Source organism: Geotrypetes seraphini, chromosome 11 (assembly GCF_902459505.1).
Source record: "Geotrypetes seraphini chromosome 11, aGeoSer1.1, whole genome shotgun sequence".
In the NCBI taxonomy this organism is placed as follows: Eukaryota; Metazoa; Chordata; class Amphibia; order Gymnophiona; family Dermophiidae; genus Geotrypetes; species Geotrypetes seraphini.
The window spans coordinates 74,273,276-74,289,328 of NC_047094.1; the positions used below are offsets into that span (position 1 = coordinate 74,273,276).

Sequence of the window (16,053 nt, forward strand, 5' to 3'; positions counted from 1 at the left end):
CGTGCTTCTTTAGCTTCCAGCTAGCTTAGGGCTCACTCTGACCTGAGTTGCACAGGGCCCCGAGTGTGACTGCGGTATTCTGTTAGCATGATTTTTCTGTGTAGCATTCTGTAATAATTTTGGCTTATTCAGTTTTCTTAATAGTGGCGATAATATTTCCTCAGGGCACCTCCACAGCTATCGGGAGCTGCCCCGAGAGCCATCCACTGTAAGGGGAGGAAATCGGGTGGCGTGGGACACGGGCTAAGCTTCCCGACATCCCTTGCGGTGCCAAGATTTAAACCTTCTTTTGCTTCTTTGGGACAGCTCCACTGCTACTGGGAGCTGCTCCAACGAGAGGGAACCTAGCCATCCACCGCAAGGGAAGGAAGTTGGGCCGGCATGGGAGACCACGGAATATCAAGTATCCCATCTATGAAAGAAAACCCACTACCCCATGAGAGACAGTTGAGACTCATCAAGCCATACTTCCATCAGCGTCATTTCACACTCATTGTCCTGATGATATTATTCCAACTGGATTACTGTAACTTTGTCTATACGGGAATTAACACCACCCTTACATACAAATTTCAGCTCATTCAAAACACAGCAGTTAGACTCATTTTCGGCTTGAAAAAAATACAACTATCTCAGCATACCTCAAACAACTCCACTGGCTACCCATCCCAGCCCAAATAAAATTCAAAATGTCCTGCATCATGCATCATATAATCTACGGAAACTCAGCAGCCCCTCTCATCAAACTCCTATCCGATGCTTGGTCCACCTCTCACAGCCTACGCAACAGGATCCAATTGAACCTCAACAAAAAATCTCAAGTACAGAAGAATCTTCCAAACCATGTTCACTTTCCTGGGAGTCAAAATCTGGAATGATCTCGCAGAGTCAATAAGAACAATTCCGGAGAAAACTGAAAACTCTGCTCTTTGATAATTAACTTTATAAGATCACCTTGAGCTCTTTTCTTTTGCTTAATATCATTGGGTCTTCTCCTCCTCCCCTCCCCTTCCTCTTTGCTTCCTTTGCCCTATTTAGTCGCCTTGAGCCTGCTTAGGTTTGTCCAACTCACAAAGATTAGATTAGAATATTTGTAAAGGAGAGGAGAGGGGAGACAGGGGTTTTGTTGATCCTTGTTCTATATTATTTGTGTTTATAAAATGACAATTGTACAGAATATTGTTTCTTTTTATACTTTAATAAAATAAGTTCAATCTCGTAAATGATAACTATTCGAGGCTTGTGCAGATGGAATCAGATGGTTTGCAAAGATGGGGTGGGGACAATGATAGTGCGGAGACAAGGACCGTGCTTGGGGGGATGGGGCAGAGACAGGGACCGAATTCACAGGGATGAGGTGAAGATAGGGACAAATGTTTTCCGGTGTCATTCTCTAGCTATCGGTTCTACCTTACAAGACACAGCGAGACCTGGAAACCTGCAACAAGCATGCAGTGGAAACCCTGAAAGAACATTTTTATTAATACCTCTGCTTGTGGGTTCTCTGTTGCCTATCTGGGTGATTACTTGTGTGTGACTGTTGTCTATTTTGCTAGGATGTATGGTGGGGTGTGCAGGTGTGGGTGAGTTTAAGTCCTAGGTATACTTAATTTCTTTAGAAGATTCCTTTGTGTTAGAAAAAAATGAATCCAAGTATGATAACTCATCCAGCCATTAGATATCACTATCAGCCAATTCTGTAGCTGCTGCAGCTGTCTCTCCTGCAGAAACACAATGAGGATTATATCTCCAGAACCCCTTGTCTAGTCAAGTCCATTCTTGAACTAGATGTGTATTTCCTCTGGTTCTCCTCTGTTCCACGTTTGGGCCCATTCTGTTCAGTTTTGAAGAATTATGTTGCCCTTAAAGAGATGAACAGTCAGATTTTCATACCCTTAAGGGACCTCTAAACTGAGGACTTTAATATTTTTTAAATAATTTGCTCCAAACTTAAAACAAATAATAAAAGGGGCAATTTAGTCTCCCTTTGAAAATAGGCTTACAGGCCCTTTGACACAACTACCCCACCGGGTTTAAAAATTCCTCCCTTAAACTAGATATACCCTATTGATAACTTGTGCAAGAGAGATAGATAAATCTTTAATTATGAAAGCCTATTTTCAGAATAAGCTTCTTAAATTTTGTGGAGATAATGTATTGATTTTTCCAGATGTGGCTCAAGCTACACAATTGAGAAGAAAAGCTTTTTTAGCTTTGAAATCAAGGGTGTTGGTTTTGGGAGCCACATTTTATCTAAAGTTTCCATGCAAATGCCTAGTGAAATTTAAAGAAAGTGAATATGTATACTGGGACTCTATTCAATTGGAACAATTTTTACAACTTCATGAAACTTGTAAGGCCGCCATCTGAATTAATAATAGTTTAGAGTTTAGATTTATGATGCACCATAAATATTTGATTTTTTGATCATGATTATGTTTGAATGTATTGCTTAGTTAATATCAGGATATATTCTCCCATTATGAGGACTAGAGGAGATAGTGAATAATACTTGAAATATTTTATTTTTCTGTAACTTTTCCTTTCTTTATTATTATCTGTAAAAATGATAATGATGAAAATTTGATAAATAAAAATAAAAATTCCTCCCTTAATTTCTAGACAGATTTAGTTAGTTTCACCACTCCAGCATTGCAGGATTCTATCCATTATACTGTGGGAGTTGTAACCTTTATTTCTTTCACACTAGGTCCAGTATGCATTAGGAAGAATGAAAGAGTTAAAAAGACACATTTTGCCTCAAGTTACCTTTAAGAAATTATCATAGGGCCAGGGTCTTTGCATACCCCCTAGATTTTTTTAAATATGCCACTGTACGTATATGTGGTTTTGTCAGAAAACTTTTTTACACCTGTTTCAACAAGATGAGGAGTCCCTTGTTTGGGTGGGGGGAGGGGTATCAGATGCTGGTTGGACTGCATGCCTGCACTGAATGCTTTTCAGCTAAGTCAGAGGAGCTCAACTTTGGCCCTCACCAGGCCAGGTTTTCAGGATTTCCCAAATGAATATGAACGAGATCAATATGCATACAATGGAAGAATGCAGGCAAATAGATCTCATGCAAATTCACTGTGGAAATCCTGAAAACCCAACTGGATTCGGCCTTCGAGGGACGGAGTTGTGCAGGCCTGAGCTAAGTTATATTTGTTAGCTGTATACAATACACTTACTTGTGTTTCAGACCAGGGACAGCAGTGAATGGTTTTTTGTTTGGTGGGCGGCCAAGCTCCTCCCCAACCCCACCCATGCTCCAACCCCAGCATTTCCCTTTCCCTTACCAGCCCTCCCATAGTGGTCCCCCCACTACTACAGCATCCTGCATCCTTCCCTACCTCTGAACACCCTTCCCCATTAATATGCTCAGCATTTCTCTCCTTCCCTTCCGTCTTTAGCGCTTCTCTCCCTAACCCCTCCTACATTCAGTGTGTCCCCCCTTCCCTTTCATCCAACATATCTGCCCCCTCTCCCTCTTGTATCATGCAACCGCCGACCACTGCCATTGCTTTTTCACCAGACTAACAGCTGCAACAGCAGCCGCAAAACAAAGATGAAGACATCATGAGGCCCCTCTGCCCATCCTCAAGGCTGCCAGCTCTACCCCAGATCTGAAAGTGATCTCATCAGAGGGAGGCAGGTCCATCAATTGTGAGGCTGGACGAAGTGGTCCTGTGATGGCTTCATCTTTGTTTTGCCACTGCTAGTCTAGAGAAGCAGTAGCGGGGGCTGGGTGTGAGTGAGTGGGGGATCATGTGCCTGGCTCTGATTTTTGGGAGTGCCATGGCATCCGTGCCTCCCCCATTCTGATGCCTATGTTTCAGACCATTCCTTCCAGTAGTGTTTTTTTTGCCTCTTGCATTCACACTGGCTTGTAATGACTCTGACATACTGTGACCGTTCACATTTTTGTTGTGGTATTTTTTTCAAATGCCATTTGGCTTTTCTCCCCATTTGTAGTATATTTTTTCAGTGACAGTGCCCATAGGTGTATAAGAGGCTTGGGGAAGCTAAGCCTCCCCAGCCCCAAACACTAACATCCCCTCCCTGCCCAAGGCCAGCAAGTTGAGCAGGGGATTTTGAATTACAGTGAAGCCTTGGAATCCGAACTTAATCCGTTTCAGAACCCTGTTCGAGTTCCAAAACATTCGAGTTCCAAGACAATTTTTCCCATTGAAAATAATGGAAATTAGATTAATCCATTCCTGGGTCCCACAAACTCAAATTTTAACAGTAAATACACTGGATTTTAGGGGCAGAAACACACACATACAATGTGCAGGGCGTTTGGATTCCAAAGCAGAGTTCGGATTCTGGGGCAAAATTTAATACAAAAAAAAGTTCGGATTCCAAAACGTTCGAGTTCTGGGACTTTCGGATTCTGAGGTACCACTGTATTTGGTAGTTTGCGCTGTTCCCTGTGTGGATATTGTATTTTTCACACTGTATACATGGATACATTACCTTGTAAGAAGAGCACGGCCACAAGAAAGCTGGTCACTGCAGCCCAGAAGATATGCTGGCAATATGTCCTTGGATCCATTGTTTAGAGTCCTATCATGGAAATCAAATAACGTAAGAAAACATCTTCCTCTAGGAATCAGTCCACATTTCAGGCATTGCCTTGTTCACACCTGGCCACTTTTGCACTTCCCACTCTCCCCCACCCAGCTGTTGCATGCATGTATAGGAAATCTACCTGTCTGTGCAAGTCAGTGGAATGGTAACTCTTCTGACAAAATGAGTGAACTGCAAATCTAACGGAAATATCAGGAATGAGGAGCATGTTTCTTTCAATGCAAGACATGAGAGGGAACATAGGTAAAGTACAAGAATGAAATAAGAATGATTTCGGCCCACTGATGCCAACTTCCAGCTGCAGTTTCTTCAATTTTGCAAGGAGAAAACTTTAGATGGGGAAGATTGAGGAGAATGTTCTGATTACATTTAGTGGAATGTTCTAGCCACCCTCAGGCTACATTAATGGTATTGCATTACACAACTAAAACCAAACATAAAATCATAAATTGTATCCCATATTAAAAAATAGTAGCATCACTTATCAAACATATGAAAAAAGAGCTTTAATTTATTTTCAATATATTCATATTGCAAAATAGTACTGGTAAATACTCAGCCAGCAGCAGTCTCAATGTTTTTAAACTCTATCACTGGCTAAGTTAGACAGGGATATACAACGCCATGCCATGACCTGTGGTATCAGCTTTAATCAGGAATATGACAGAAAATTCACAAAAAAAATAGCAGATTGATTATGTTGCTTAATGCTGCTAGAGTTTAAAGACTATAACAGTGGACTATAAAACTGAATATACTGTAAAAGTGGTGCAGTGCCAAGATGCGAGATATGAATGAAAGTGAGACAACCCGTTTTGCGTTCCCCATTGTAGTTCAATGGTGTTTTGGGCTCCTTGTTTCTGAGGCTTTTTCTCTACTGCTTGGTTGGTAGTAACGAATGAGCGAGCTCTAGTGATGTTGATTGGATTCTGAATGGAGTAAATGTATTGAATATGCCAATCTTCTCTATTTGTTTAGTTGAAGCACCAGCATTTATCCCAGGTGAAAGGTTTTTCTTGAAAATAATTTATTTTTAAAAATATTGCTTGTTTATTTTTTCCAAAAAGACTTCAAAACACGCCTTTTCTCAACCGTAGCTCCCTCCCAATGTATTTATAGATTAACATTTCAGTGGAATATTAGCATTTGTGTGTGTTTATGCACAAATATGCAGGTATATTGCGTAATCAGCACATAAATGTTAGCGTATACTTATACAATTTATCCTCTTAGATTATCACATGGAAAACAATTCTATAAAAGGGCACCTATTTGGAGCCTATTCTATAAAGGAAAGAAGGTAGAGAAACTTAAGACTGAGAACTTCAAAAGTTCAAAAGTTCAGAAGTATTAGGTGTTATAAAAGATTCTGATCTTACTGTTGTCCATCAGATTAATTCCTTGGTTAAGAAATTTTTCTTTAGGCTAAGGCGGTGTCAGGTCAAAAGCGCGCCGGGACAAAGGCGCAAGCAGACAACTGAGCGCAGCGTGGAGGTGCGCGCCGAAGAAAAAGACTGTTTTTAGGGGCTACGACGGGGGGCAGGGGGAAACCCCCCACTTTACTTAATACAGATCGCGCCGCGTTGTGGGGGCGTTGTGGGTGGTTTGGGGGGTTGTAACCCCCCACACTTTACTGAAAACTTAACTTTTTCCCTGTTTATAGGGAAAAAGTTACGTTTTCACTAAAATGTGGGGGGTTACAACCCCCCAAACCCCCCACAACACCACCGCGATATGTATTAAGTAAAGTGGGGGGGGGGCTCCCCAACAAAAACCCCCGTCGCAGCCCCTAAAAACAGTCTTTTTCTTCGGCGCGCACCTCCATCTTGCGCTCAGTTGTCGGCGCGCGCCTTTGTCTTCCACGTTACTGTCTATGAACCGACTAAGGCAATTAAGAACAATAAGATCAGTTTTACACCAGGAAAGTTTTAGTACTGTGGTACAACCTGTTTTTCTTCTATACTTGGATTATCTTAACTGTGGTTTAACAGAGAAAGAATATAAGAGACTAAAGTTACTTCAGAATACTGCAACCACATTATTTTTTTCTGTAAATCAGTTTGAGAGAGCTAGTCCACTTTTGAGGGTGTTACACTGGTTACCACTGAAAAAAAAGAGAATACAATTGAAGACTGCTTGTATGGTTCATAAGGCTATAAATGGATTAAATTCTAGGGGGCTAATTTCTGATGTTAATATTCTGAGACCCTTTAATAGCTCAAGATTGATACATAAATGTTCCCTCTTCACTACTTATCTGTCATAAACAATTACAGTCAAACCTTGGTTTGCAAGCATAATTTGTTCCAGAAGCATGCTTGTAATCCAAAGCACTCGTATATCAAAGCAAATTTCCCCATGAGAAATAATGGAAACTCAGACGATTTGTTCCACAATCCCAAAACTTTAATACAAAACACTATACGTACTTGTATTGCAAGACCTCAGAGAGAGAAGAACCATTGGCTCAGTTGTGATGTGTGTATACTGTATGTACTTGTATATCAAGTTAAAATTTAATACAATGTTTTGCTTGTCTTGCAAAACACTTGCAAACCAAGTTACTTGCAATCCAAGGTTTTACTGTATATGAATCTACTTTTAAATATCAAAGATCCAAAGTTTGGAATAGTCTACCATTAAGACTATTATGATATTATCAGTTTAGGACTGAAGAAAAGGCATATTCAAGAGGAATTAATAGAAAAAAATATATCTTTAAAATTTGTAGACCCCAATCTGTACTGTAGACCACACTGACTCCCTGTTAACATTTTGCAGTGTATGGAATATTAACAGAGATAAAATAAGGTGTATCCCCTTACACCACCCATATTAGGAGAGATCATTTTTACATCAGAAGGGACACTACAGTGCTCTCTTATTCTGTCCAATAGTGTTTAATGTGGACTTATTGTCTCTGGTAAGTGAAAGCCGGGACCTGGAGTAGAATTGGGGGAGTGGGTCCGAGCTGAGAGTGTGTGCTCCCTCTGCTCTCCCTAGCCAAGTTCGTGCAATAAATAAAGCTGTATTGCAGCCCGGAGCTAAGAGGAATGTCAGAAAATGGATAAAAATAGATTCTTAAAGCAGTTACATCCCATTTTAAAAAGGTAAAATTGAGCCCTATCCCATGGGAAAAAAATATTATGAGCAATTTTTAAACTGTTTAAAATCGTATTACCCTCCTGCTTGACATCTCCAGGATCTAGGGCAGACCACCTTAAGAATGAAATGCGCTTCTTTTATGACAGCCTGCTGCTGTCATTCAATGCTGGAAAATTCTGCTTTTTTTTTATTTTTTTTTAACCAGGATCTCAATACTATTCAATGAGGATGAGTTTTACCTTGTTCCCTGCTTTACAGCATTTTTCACTTTCACAAACTTTGTAATTCGCCTCGTGTATAAACCAGCATCAAGGCGTAGCCTTGGGGCGATTCCAAACGGAGCTCAGATTTTTAAGGACGTGCGGGTTCAGATCCGCGAGGTCCGTGTTTTACCCCTTCCCCCACAGTCATAGCTAAATCACGGAATGCAGGAAAAACAACGGAAGACACAAGATCGCTTCAAGACCATGTAAAAAAAACCAAAAACCCAAGAGTTTGAGATTCACAACGGCTCAGCCAGGATCAAAGACAGCACTCACGTAGCACCTCTGGAGATCAAGGGTGAACAGAGCTTTGCCTTAGGCAGGAATCAGAAGGTCACTGATTTTCTCGACCTGATTTGCTCCAGGAAAAGGAAAACAAGGCGTGGGGGGAGGTGGGGACGGAGAGGGTGAGCAGAGTTGATCTCGGAGGGCGGTCCTCCCTTTGACCTCGAAAACACCCCCACTGCTCTTCATGATAATAGTTACCGTGACTGCTTGCTCTGAGTTTAGAGTACCCTGGATTAGCTTGTTTTAGATTTTCCGTGCATATCCTAAATTTTCAGTTTAACACGTAAAACATTGACAAGAAAGTTTAAAATAAATGAACTGACAATGGGCTCCTTTTACTAAGCTTCGCTAGGTTTTAGCGCGCAATTGCCGTGCCCTAAAAACGCTAGCGCACCTTAGTGAAAGGAGTCCAATGTTTTCTCCGTGCCTCCCTCATTCATGCGGTATCTTGTACCTGCTTTTTTTTTTTTTTTTCCTGTGGATAACAACTTGATGTTAAACAAAAATACAGTCTACAGCCATACTTATTCTTCACGACTTCTACAAATCCATAAGAATTTCTCCTCAGATAGTTTTATTCTGAAAATCTCTCTGTTATTATGCATCATTACCAAGAAAGGCCCATCAATGGGTAACAAATTCTGATCCAGCACCTACTGTCACCCAGACACATAACTGGTGTACTTGTTTTACTGACCTTTTCGTTGCTTTGCAGTGGGAAGTGAGATGAGAAACACAAATTTACAGCAGCAAAAGAGGAAGAAGAAATTAGGCACCGCCCTGTTCTTGTAGCCCCAGTCAGAATGGATGTTTCTGGATTTTCATCAGTACAGAGCTAATAAAGGTGGAGCATCAAAAGCAAACAAACACAATGTGCTGATGTTCTAAATCAACATATGCAAAACAAAGCTGATGGTTTTTGTTTTGCATCAAAAACAAACCAATATTTCTTAATGAGATGGGAGTTACCTGCAATTACAGTATATAGTGGGAAACTAGGAGGCAAGAGGACTGCTAGCAGAAGGAGAGACAGGGAAGAGGTTTGCTGGACCCAGTGGTGTATTTATCATATGTACCTGGGGCCCATCATTTTTTAACACCCCATCCTCTATATGAAAACCATGATTTCTAGTAATAATCCACACATTGCACAACAAGAGTGTACCTAGGAAAGAAAAGGCAGCATCTTACATACTGCAGTGAGCAGTAGAATGTCAATGAAACTAAACAAGCTAAACTTCTACAAATCGGTCCTGCACAGTCAATGCTAACAGAAAACCATGTCTTTCCTACAAACAGAACACAGAAACACCCTTGCCCAGTATGGAATAAGTAATCACAAACTAAAAATAGAAATACATAGACAAAAGTTGAACTGAACCACAAAGAAGCCACACTTCATACAATGCACCACCACAAATACAGAAACAGTGATGCATGTCCCCCTAATATTGTGCAAAATATAAAGATAGCAGATGTAAATTTGAAAGAAAAAAAACCACACAATTGAGAAATAGCAAGCACTTTACAAATTAACAAAAATAAAACAAAACAAAAAAAGGAAAATAAGATAATACCATCTTATTGGACTAATACATTTTTCAATTAGCTTTCAGAGGCTATAACCTCTTTCCTCAGGTCAGTAAAGTATACTGCTGATATGGTATCCTGTCCTGGCCTGGGGAAGGGGGTTTTGGTCTCTGAATTAGTCAAAAATGTATCAAAACGAGTCCAGCAAAAGGATCTACAATACTACTTTAGCCTAAAGTAAGAAAATTAAGAATAGTACAAAACACAACAGTTTGCTTGATCTTCAGATTGAGGAAAAATGACCACATTAGCCCCTACTATAGAAGGTTACACTGGTTGCCAATGGAGGTACGAATAATGTTCAAGTTTGCCTCTATTTGTTTCAAGCAGGTCTGGGGACTAGCACCTCCTATCTTCTACTACATTTTGTACTACACAACCCCACACTGTCAACCAGAAACTGTAACATATTTACATACTGAGATAAAAGGCTGCTTTGTTTACCTCATTGAAATAACTACAAGACAGCATTGTATCTTCCAAAACAGATAATATTTGTTTATTGTTAGTATAAAAAACTTACAGTATTACAGCAGCAAAAACATATTGGAAAAAATATATTGTCAGTTCAGAATATGCAATGGAGAGAAGAATTTGCACCCATATGCTTAGCAGGGGGCTAGCAATTCCCGTAGCATAAGTAAGTGAATCTCTCTGGCTTTTTCTAGAATGCACGTGTTTTTTATACAGAGCAAATCTTCCTTTGTCCCAAGAAAGTCCATCCCCGAATTCTGGTTATGTAATTCCCTATTGGTACATAAAAATAATGTACAGCTAACTCTTCCCATCTGTCCACGCCTCTCTCACACCTCCACCGGGGGCCTTGCAGAAACAGAAAACTGTTGCTGAACTTTCTTCTTTCAGCACGGAGACATGCAGCTGCTAATTAGAGGTGTTACAATTCTGTGCATATTCGAGTTGGTGTCCTTGTAAGATGAAAAGTTGGCAAAGATGACCTTTCAACAATCCAGCTATCTGGTTCCCATAGCTTGGTTGGGAGACAGGAAACCCATGGTTTGGTACCAAGTTCTTTCATCTCGTTACACCCACATGAGCAGAGCTCCTTGCTCATTATAAGAGTTTTATGGCTTTCTATGGTGTCTACTGTTTAAACTCGACAGTGATCTTAACCATCTGAGATAATAAACACCTGTTACCATACAGTTTTTTGGAACCTCAGGCCACCACTCAGAGCTCAAACTCGTTCATTGCTCTAAGCTTTATGTGGAAGCTCCTCATTGGATCCTTTTATATTTTCTAACCTCTTTTTGCTTTTGTGATTAATTTTTTGTTTTTTCTTAAACAGTTTTATATAGACTCAAAGCTTAAAATATTAAGCACTACTTAGCTTGGTCTTGTGGTCTTTGGCTACGGGGAATTTCACACCAACATGTTTCGCTGGATAGCTTTATCAAGGTTTTACCCCTAGGATACAACAAAAGCCAATTACCATCTTAATAAAACACCACCAGATATTAACTTTACTAGAGTGCCCTATTATCTCGCTTACCTTTCAAATTTACCGCCAAGACTTGTGACCACTTCTCCACAAATATGGCGGCGGCGTTTTTACTTAGAGTTTAAATAGGACGAAGCCCTCATTAGCATAAGTGACGTCATCACGCCACGTAAGCATCACGGGGTGCTACGTCTTGTCAAACTTAATTAGATAGAATATACATGATTTATTACTAAAAGGTAACCTTTCCATCCAGATGCACGTTAGATCAAAGAACCCCATTCTAGTTCCACATTCAATCCGTGTGGAATCACTGTATTTAACGCGTATATCCAACGCTGTTCTTTATAGTTCAGTCTTTCTTCATTGTTACCTCCCTCCCACCCACTTCCCATACTATCAATTATACGCCACTGTATCTGCTCAATTGTATGATGATGTTCCAAAAAATGCTCCACCATTGGAGCTAGAACATTTTTTGTTTTCAATCGTGACTTAAGTTCATTTAATCTGATGTGTATGGGTCGTGAAGTCCGACCCACATATACCAGATTACACGGGCATATAATAATATATATTACTTGTGTAGATTGGCAGTTGGTATGTGCTCTGGCCGTGATGATTTTTCCAGTTTGAGGGTCTTTCCAAGTGGTGCCTATGATGGTATAAGAGCACCACTGGCATCGTCCACAACTTGTATGATTTCCTACTATCATAGATTTAAAATTCCCCAGTTTTTGTTGAATTAAAACTTGGCCTATAGTTTTTCCTCTTTTAAAGGCAAACATTGGGATCTCTTTAAACACAGGGTGTAATTGTAATACATGCCAGTATGTTTTAATGTATGTTATAAGTTTTTTTGCTACCTCTGAGTAAGGGAGCACACATATTAATTTGTCACTTTTTTCTTCTACCACCTGTTCAGAGATTAATAGGTCCCTATTAATATACTTTGCCCTGGTAAAGGCTTGTTTAATAGATTTCGCAGGATATCCCCTATTATGGAAACGATGTTTTAACTCTTCTGATGCTTCAATAAAGTCTATGGTGTCTGGCATATGAAGTCTATGAAGTCATATAGCAGTGATAACAGTTCAGCATAACCTTGAAGGGATATTCTCCCAGCAGGGAAACAAGAACATCATTGTTAGCATTGCAAACAGTCTGGGCCTGGCTATGGGAAAATATGTCTGTAGTTTCCAGCAGGGTGTCTAGCATACACAAGTAAAAATCTAGGTCTGTAGAGTCCAGTTGAATCATCCATATGTCCAGGATATACATGTCAATACCCAAGGATCACCGGCTGCAAATACAAATCCTTTTTGGACAGGTCTTTCATGTTTCAAGCAAGCAAACAGCAGTCCTGGCTGGGTAATTACATCAATGGAACCAGGCTGACCTATGGCACCTTTCGGAGAGTAATTAAAACTGTACTGTTTGACAGATTCATCGCCTAAACAGAAGCCACACTAAATTTATAAATTTATATTTTCCTTCTGCCTATTCTTGTTTAATATGTTGTACCCTCACTTTTTGCATTCCGTAATTCGCTGATTGTCCAGCTTTATTCCTTGGGTTGCATACTTGAGACTCATATTGCATACTTGAGATTCATATTTTCCTTATGTCTATTTCTTGTGTAATAAGTTGTACCCTCACTTTTTGCATTTTTTGTAATTCGCTAATTGTCCAGCTCTCTTTGATGTGAACCACCTAGAAGTCATCTGATTATGGCGGTATAGAAGAATAAAGTTGTTATTATTTTTAAAGCAAAAACAAAATAAAAAAATTAAATAAATCGACAATTTTTTTTCTACCTTTGTCATATCTGGTTTCTCCTTTCCTCATCTTCTCATCACTCCCTTCCATCCACTGTCTGCTCTCTCTCTCTGCCCCTTTCATATGGCATCTTCTCTCCTTCTATGCCCCTTCCAGAAACTGACTGCATCTCCCTCCCATCTCTCCCTCCACCCCCATTGGTCTGGCATCCATCTTCTTCCCTTCCCTTGCCTCTCCCATAGTCTGGCATTTCACTCTTCTCTTCCTTCTCTTGTCTTCCTTCTCAATTTACTTTTTGCATCTGTCTAAATTAAATTCTTTCTTACTACGCAGTCCTCAACTGTGTCTACCCACAGCTCGCCACCTCTTTCCCTCACCCCCTCTAATATTTCACAAACTCTATCAATCCTCCCATCCAGCATGTGCCCTTTTTTATGTATTCCCTCCTTCCATCATATGCCCTCTTTCTCTACTCCTTCCATCCAGCATCTTTTCCTCTCTCTGCCTTCTCCACTTTCATCCAGCGTCTACCCCCCTCTCTCCACTTCTATTTAGTGTCTGCTCCCCTCTTTCCTCCAAACCTCCATTCAGCATCTGCTCCCCTCTCTCTCTCCCATCCCCAATTCCATCCAGCATCTGCTCTCACCTTCTCCCCTCCCAAGTAACATCCGTCTGCCCCCTTCGGTGCCAGGCAAAATGGTAGAAACAATTATAAAAAATAAAATTGTGGAACACGTAGGCAAACATGATTTAATGAGATGGAATCAGCATGGGTTCAGCCGAGGGAGATCTTGCCTCACAAATTTGCTTGACTTCTTTGAAGGTGTGAATAAACATGTGGATAAAGGTGAGCCAGTTTGATATAGTGTATCTAGATTTTCAGAAAGCTTTTGATAAAGTTCCTCATGAGAGGCTTCCGAGAAAATTGAAGTGTCATGGGATAGGAGGCAAAGTTCAGTTGTGGATTAGGAGTTGGTTATCAGATAGAAAACAGAGGGTAGTGTTAAATGGTAAATTTTCTCTATGGAGGAGAGTAAACAGTGGAGTGCCACAGGGGTCTGTACTGGGACCGGTGCTATTTAACTTATTTATAAATGATATAGAAATTGGAATGACGAATGAGGTGATTAAATTTTCAGATGACATTAAACAGTTCAAAGTTGTTGAAACGCATGCGGATTGTGAAAAATTGCAGGCGGACCTTAGGAAATTGGAAGACTGGGTGGCCAAATGGCAGTTGAAATTTAAGGTGGACAAATGCAAAGTGATACACATTGGGAAGAATAATCTGAATCACAGTTACTGGATCCTAGGGTCCACCTTGGGGGTTAGCGCCCAAGAAAAGGATCTGGGTATCATCATAAACAATGCAATGAAGCCTTCCGCCCAATGTGAGGTGGCGGCCAAAAAAGCAAACAGGATGTTGGGAATTATTTAAAAAGGGATGTTTAACAAGACTAAGAATGTCATAATGCCCCTGTATCACTCCATGGTGTGACCTCACCTGGAGAATTGTGTTCAATTCTGGTCTCCTTATCTCAAGAAAGATATAATAGCGCTAGAAAAGGTTCAAAGAAGTTTGACCAAATGGTAAAGGGGATGGAACTCCTCTTGTATGAGGAATAAATAAAACAGTTAGGGCTCTTCAGCTTGGAAAAATTTTTTTCACTCAGAGAATAGTTAAGCTCTGGAATGCGTTGCCAGAGGATGTGGTAAGAGCGGATAGCATAGCTGGTTTTAAGAAAGGTTTGGACAAATTCCTGGAGGAAAAGTCCATAGTCTGTTATTAAGAAAGACATGGAGGAAGTCACTGCTTGCCCTGTATCGGTAGTATGGAATATTGCTACTCCTTGGGTTTTGGCCAGGTACTAGTGACTTGGATTGGCCACCATAGAGAACGGGATACTGGGCTTGATGGACCATTGGTCTGACCCAGTAAGGCTATTCTTATGTTCTAATGCCAGTCAGTGGCGTACCAAGGGGAGGGCGGTCCGCCCCGGTTGCACGCTCCAAGGGGGTGCACAGCCGGCTGGATCCGAAACCTCCCGTGCTGCTTCAAACCGTACTTCAGCGCAGCTGCCCTAATTAGAGCAGAGACGGCAGCCACCCTGAAGTGAAGAAGGTCCCGCGATGACTGGGAAGAGGTAAGTGATGTTGGGGAGGGGGAGACCGGCAGCCGCAGTCATCACGGGATCTTGCCGCAACTAACTGCGTCTGCCGGCCCAGCCCCCTCCGACGTCACTTACCTCTTCCATCGGAGCAGAAGCAGTCATCGTGAGATCTTTCGGATGGAGAAAGAAACGAGGTCAGGGTGGCATGAAAGGGTGTGGAGGGTGACAAAGGGGGGTCAGGGTGCTATGGAAACATGGTGAAGGGTGACAAAAGGGAGTCAGGGTGCTATGGAAACATGGTAAAGAGTGACAAAGGGGGGGTCAGGGTGCTATGGAAACATGGTAAAGGGTGACAAAAGGGGGTCAGGGTGCTATGGAAACATGGTGAAGGGTGACACAGGGGGGGTCAGGGTGCTATGGAAACATGGTAAAGGGTGACAAAGGGGGGTCAGGGTGCTATGGAAATATGGTGAAGGGTGACAAAGGGGGGTCAGGGTGCTATGGAAACATGGTAAAGGGTGACAAAAGGGGGTCGGTGCTATGGAAACATGGTAAAGGGTGATAAAAGGGGGTCAGGGTGCTATGGAAACATGGTGAATGGTGACAAAGGGGGGTCAGGGTGCTATGGAAACATGGTGAAGGGTGACAAAGGGGGGTCAGGGTGATATGGAATCATGCTGAAGGGTGACAAAGGGGGTCAGGGTGGTATGGATGTGTGGTGGAGGGAGAGAAAGGGGCAGACGCTGAAGGAATTGCAGGGAAAGAGACATAAGGGGGACCGATACTGCATGGAATTGGGTTATAGGGAGCGAAAGGGGGCAGATGCTGATGGAAGTGGGGGGAAAGAGAAAGAAGGGGCAGATGA

General features: G+C 41.4%; 1 protein-coding gene across 1 annotated transcript in view; it reads right to left on the reverse strand.

The window, feature by feature from the left end:
- Positions 1-9,068, reverse strand: part of LOC117345823 (ly6/PLAUR domain-containing protein 3-like) — a 47,384-nt gene extending 38,316 nt beyond the window's left edge. Inside the window, exons 1-2 of the mRNA XM_033915012.1 lie at positions 8,947-9,068; positions 4,480-4,569 (exon numbers count right to left, since the gene is read on the reverse strand). Of these exons, the coding sequence (XP_033770903.1) occupies positions 4,480-4,558 (79 nt within the window). The 5' untranslated portion in view covers positions 4,559-4,569; positions 8,947-9,068. The remainder of the gene's footprint in view (positions 1-4,479; positions 4,570-8,946) is intronic.
- Between the last annotated feature and the right edge of the window lie 6,985 nt (positions 9,069-16,053).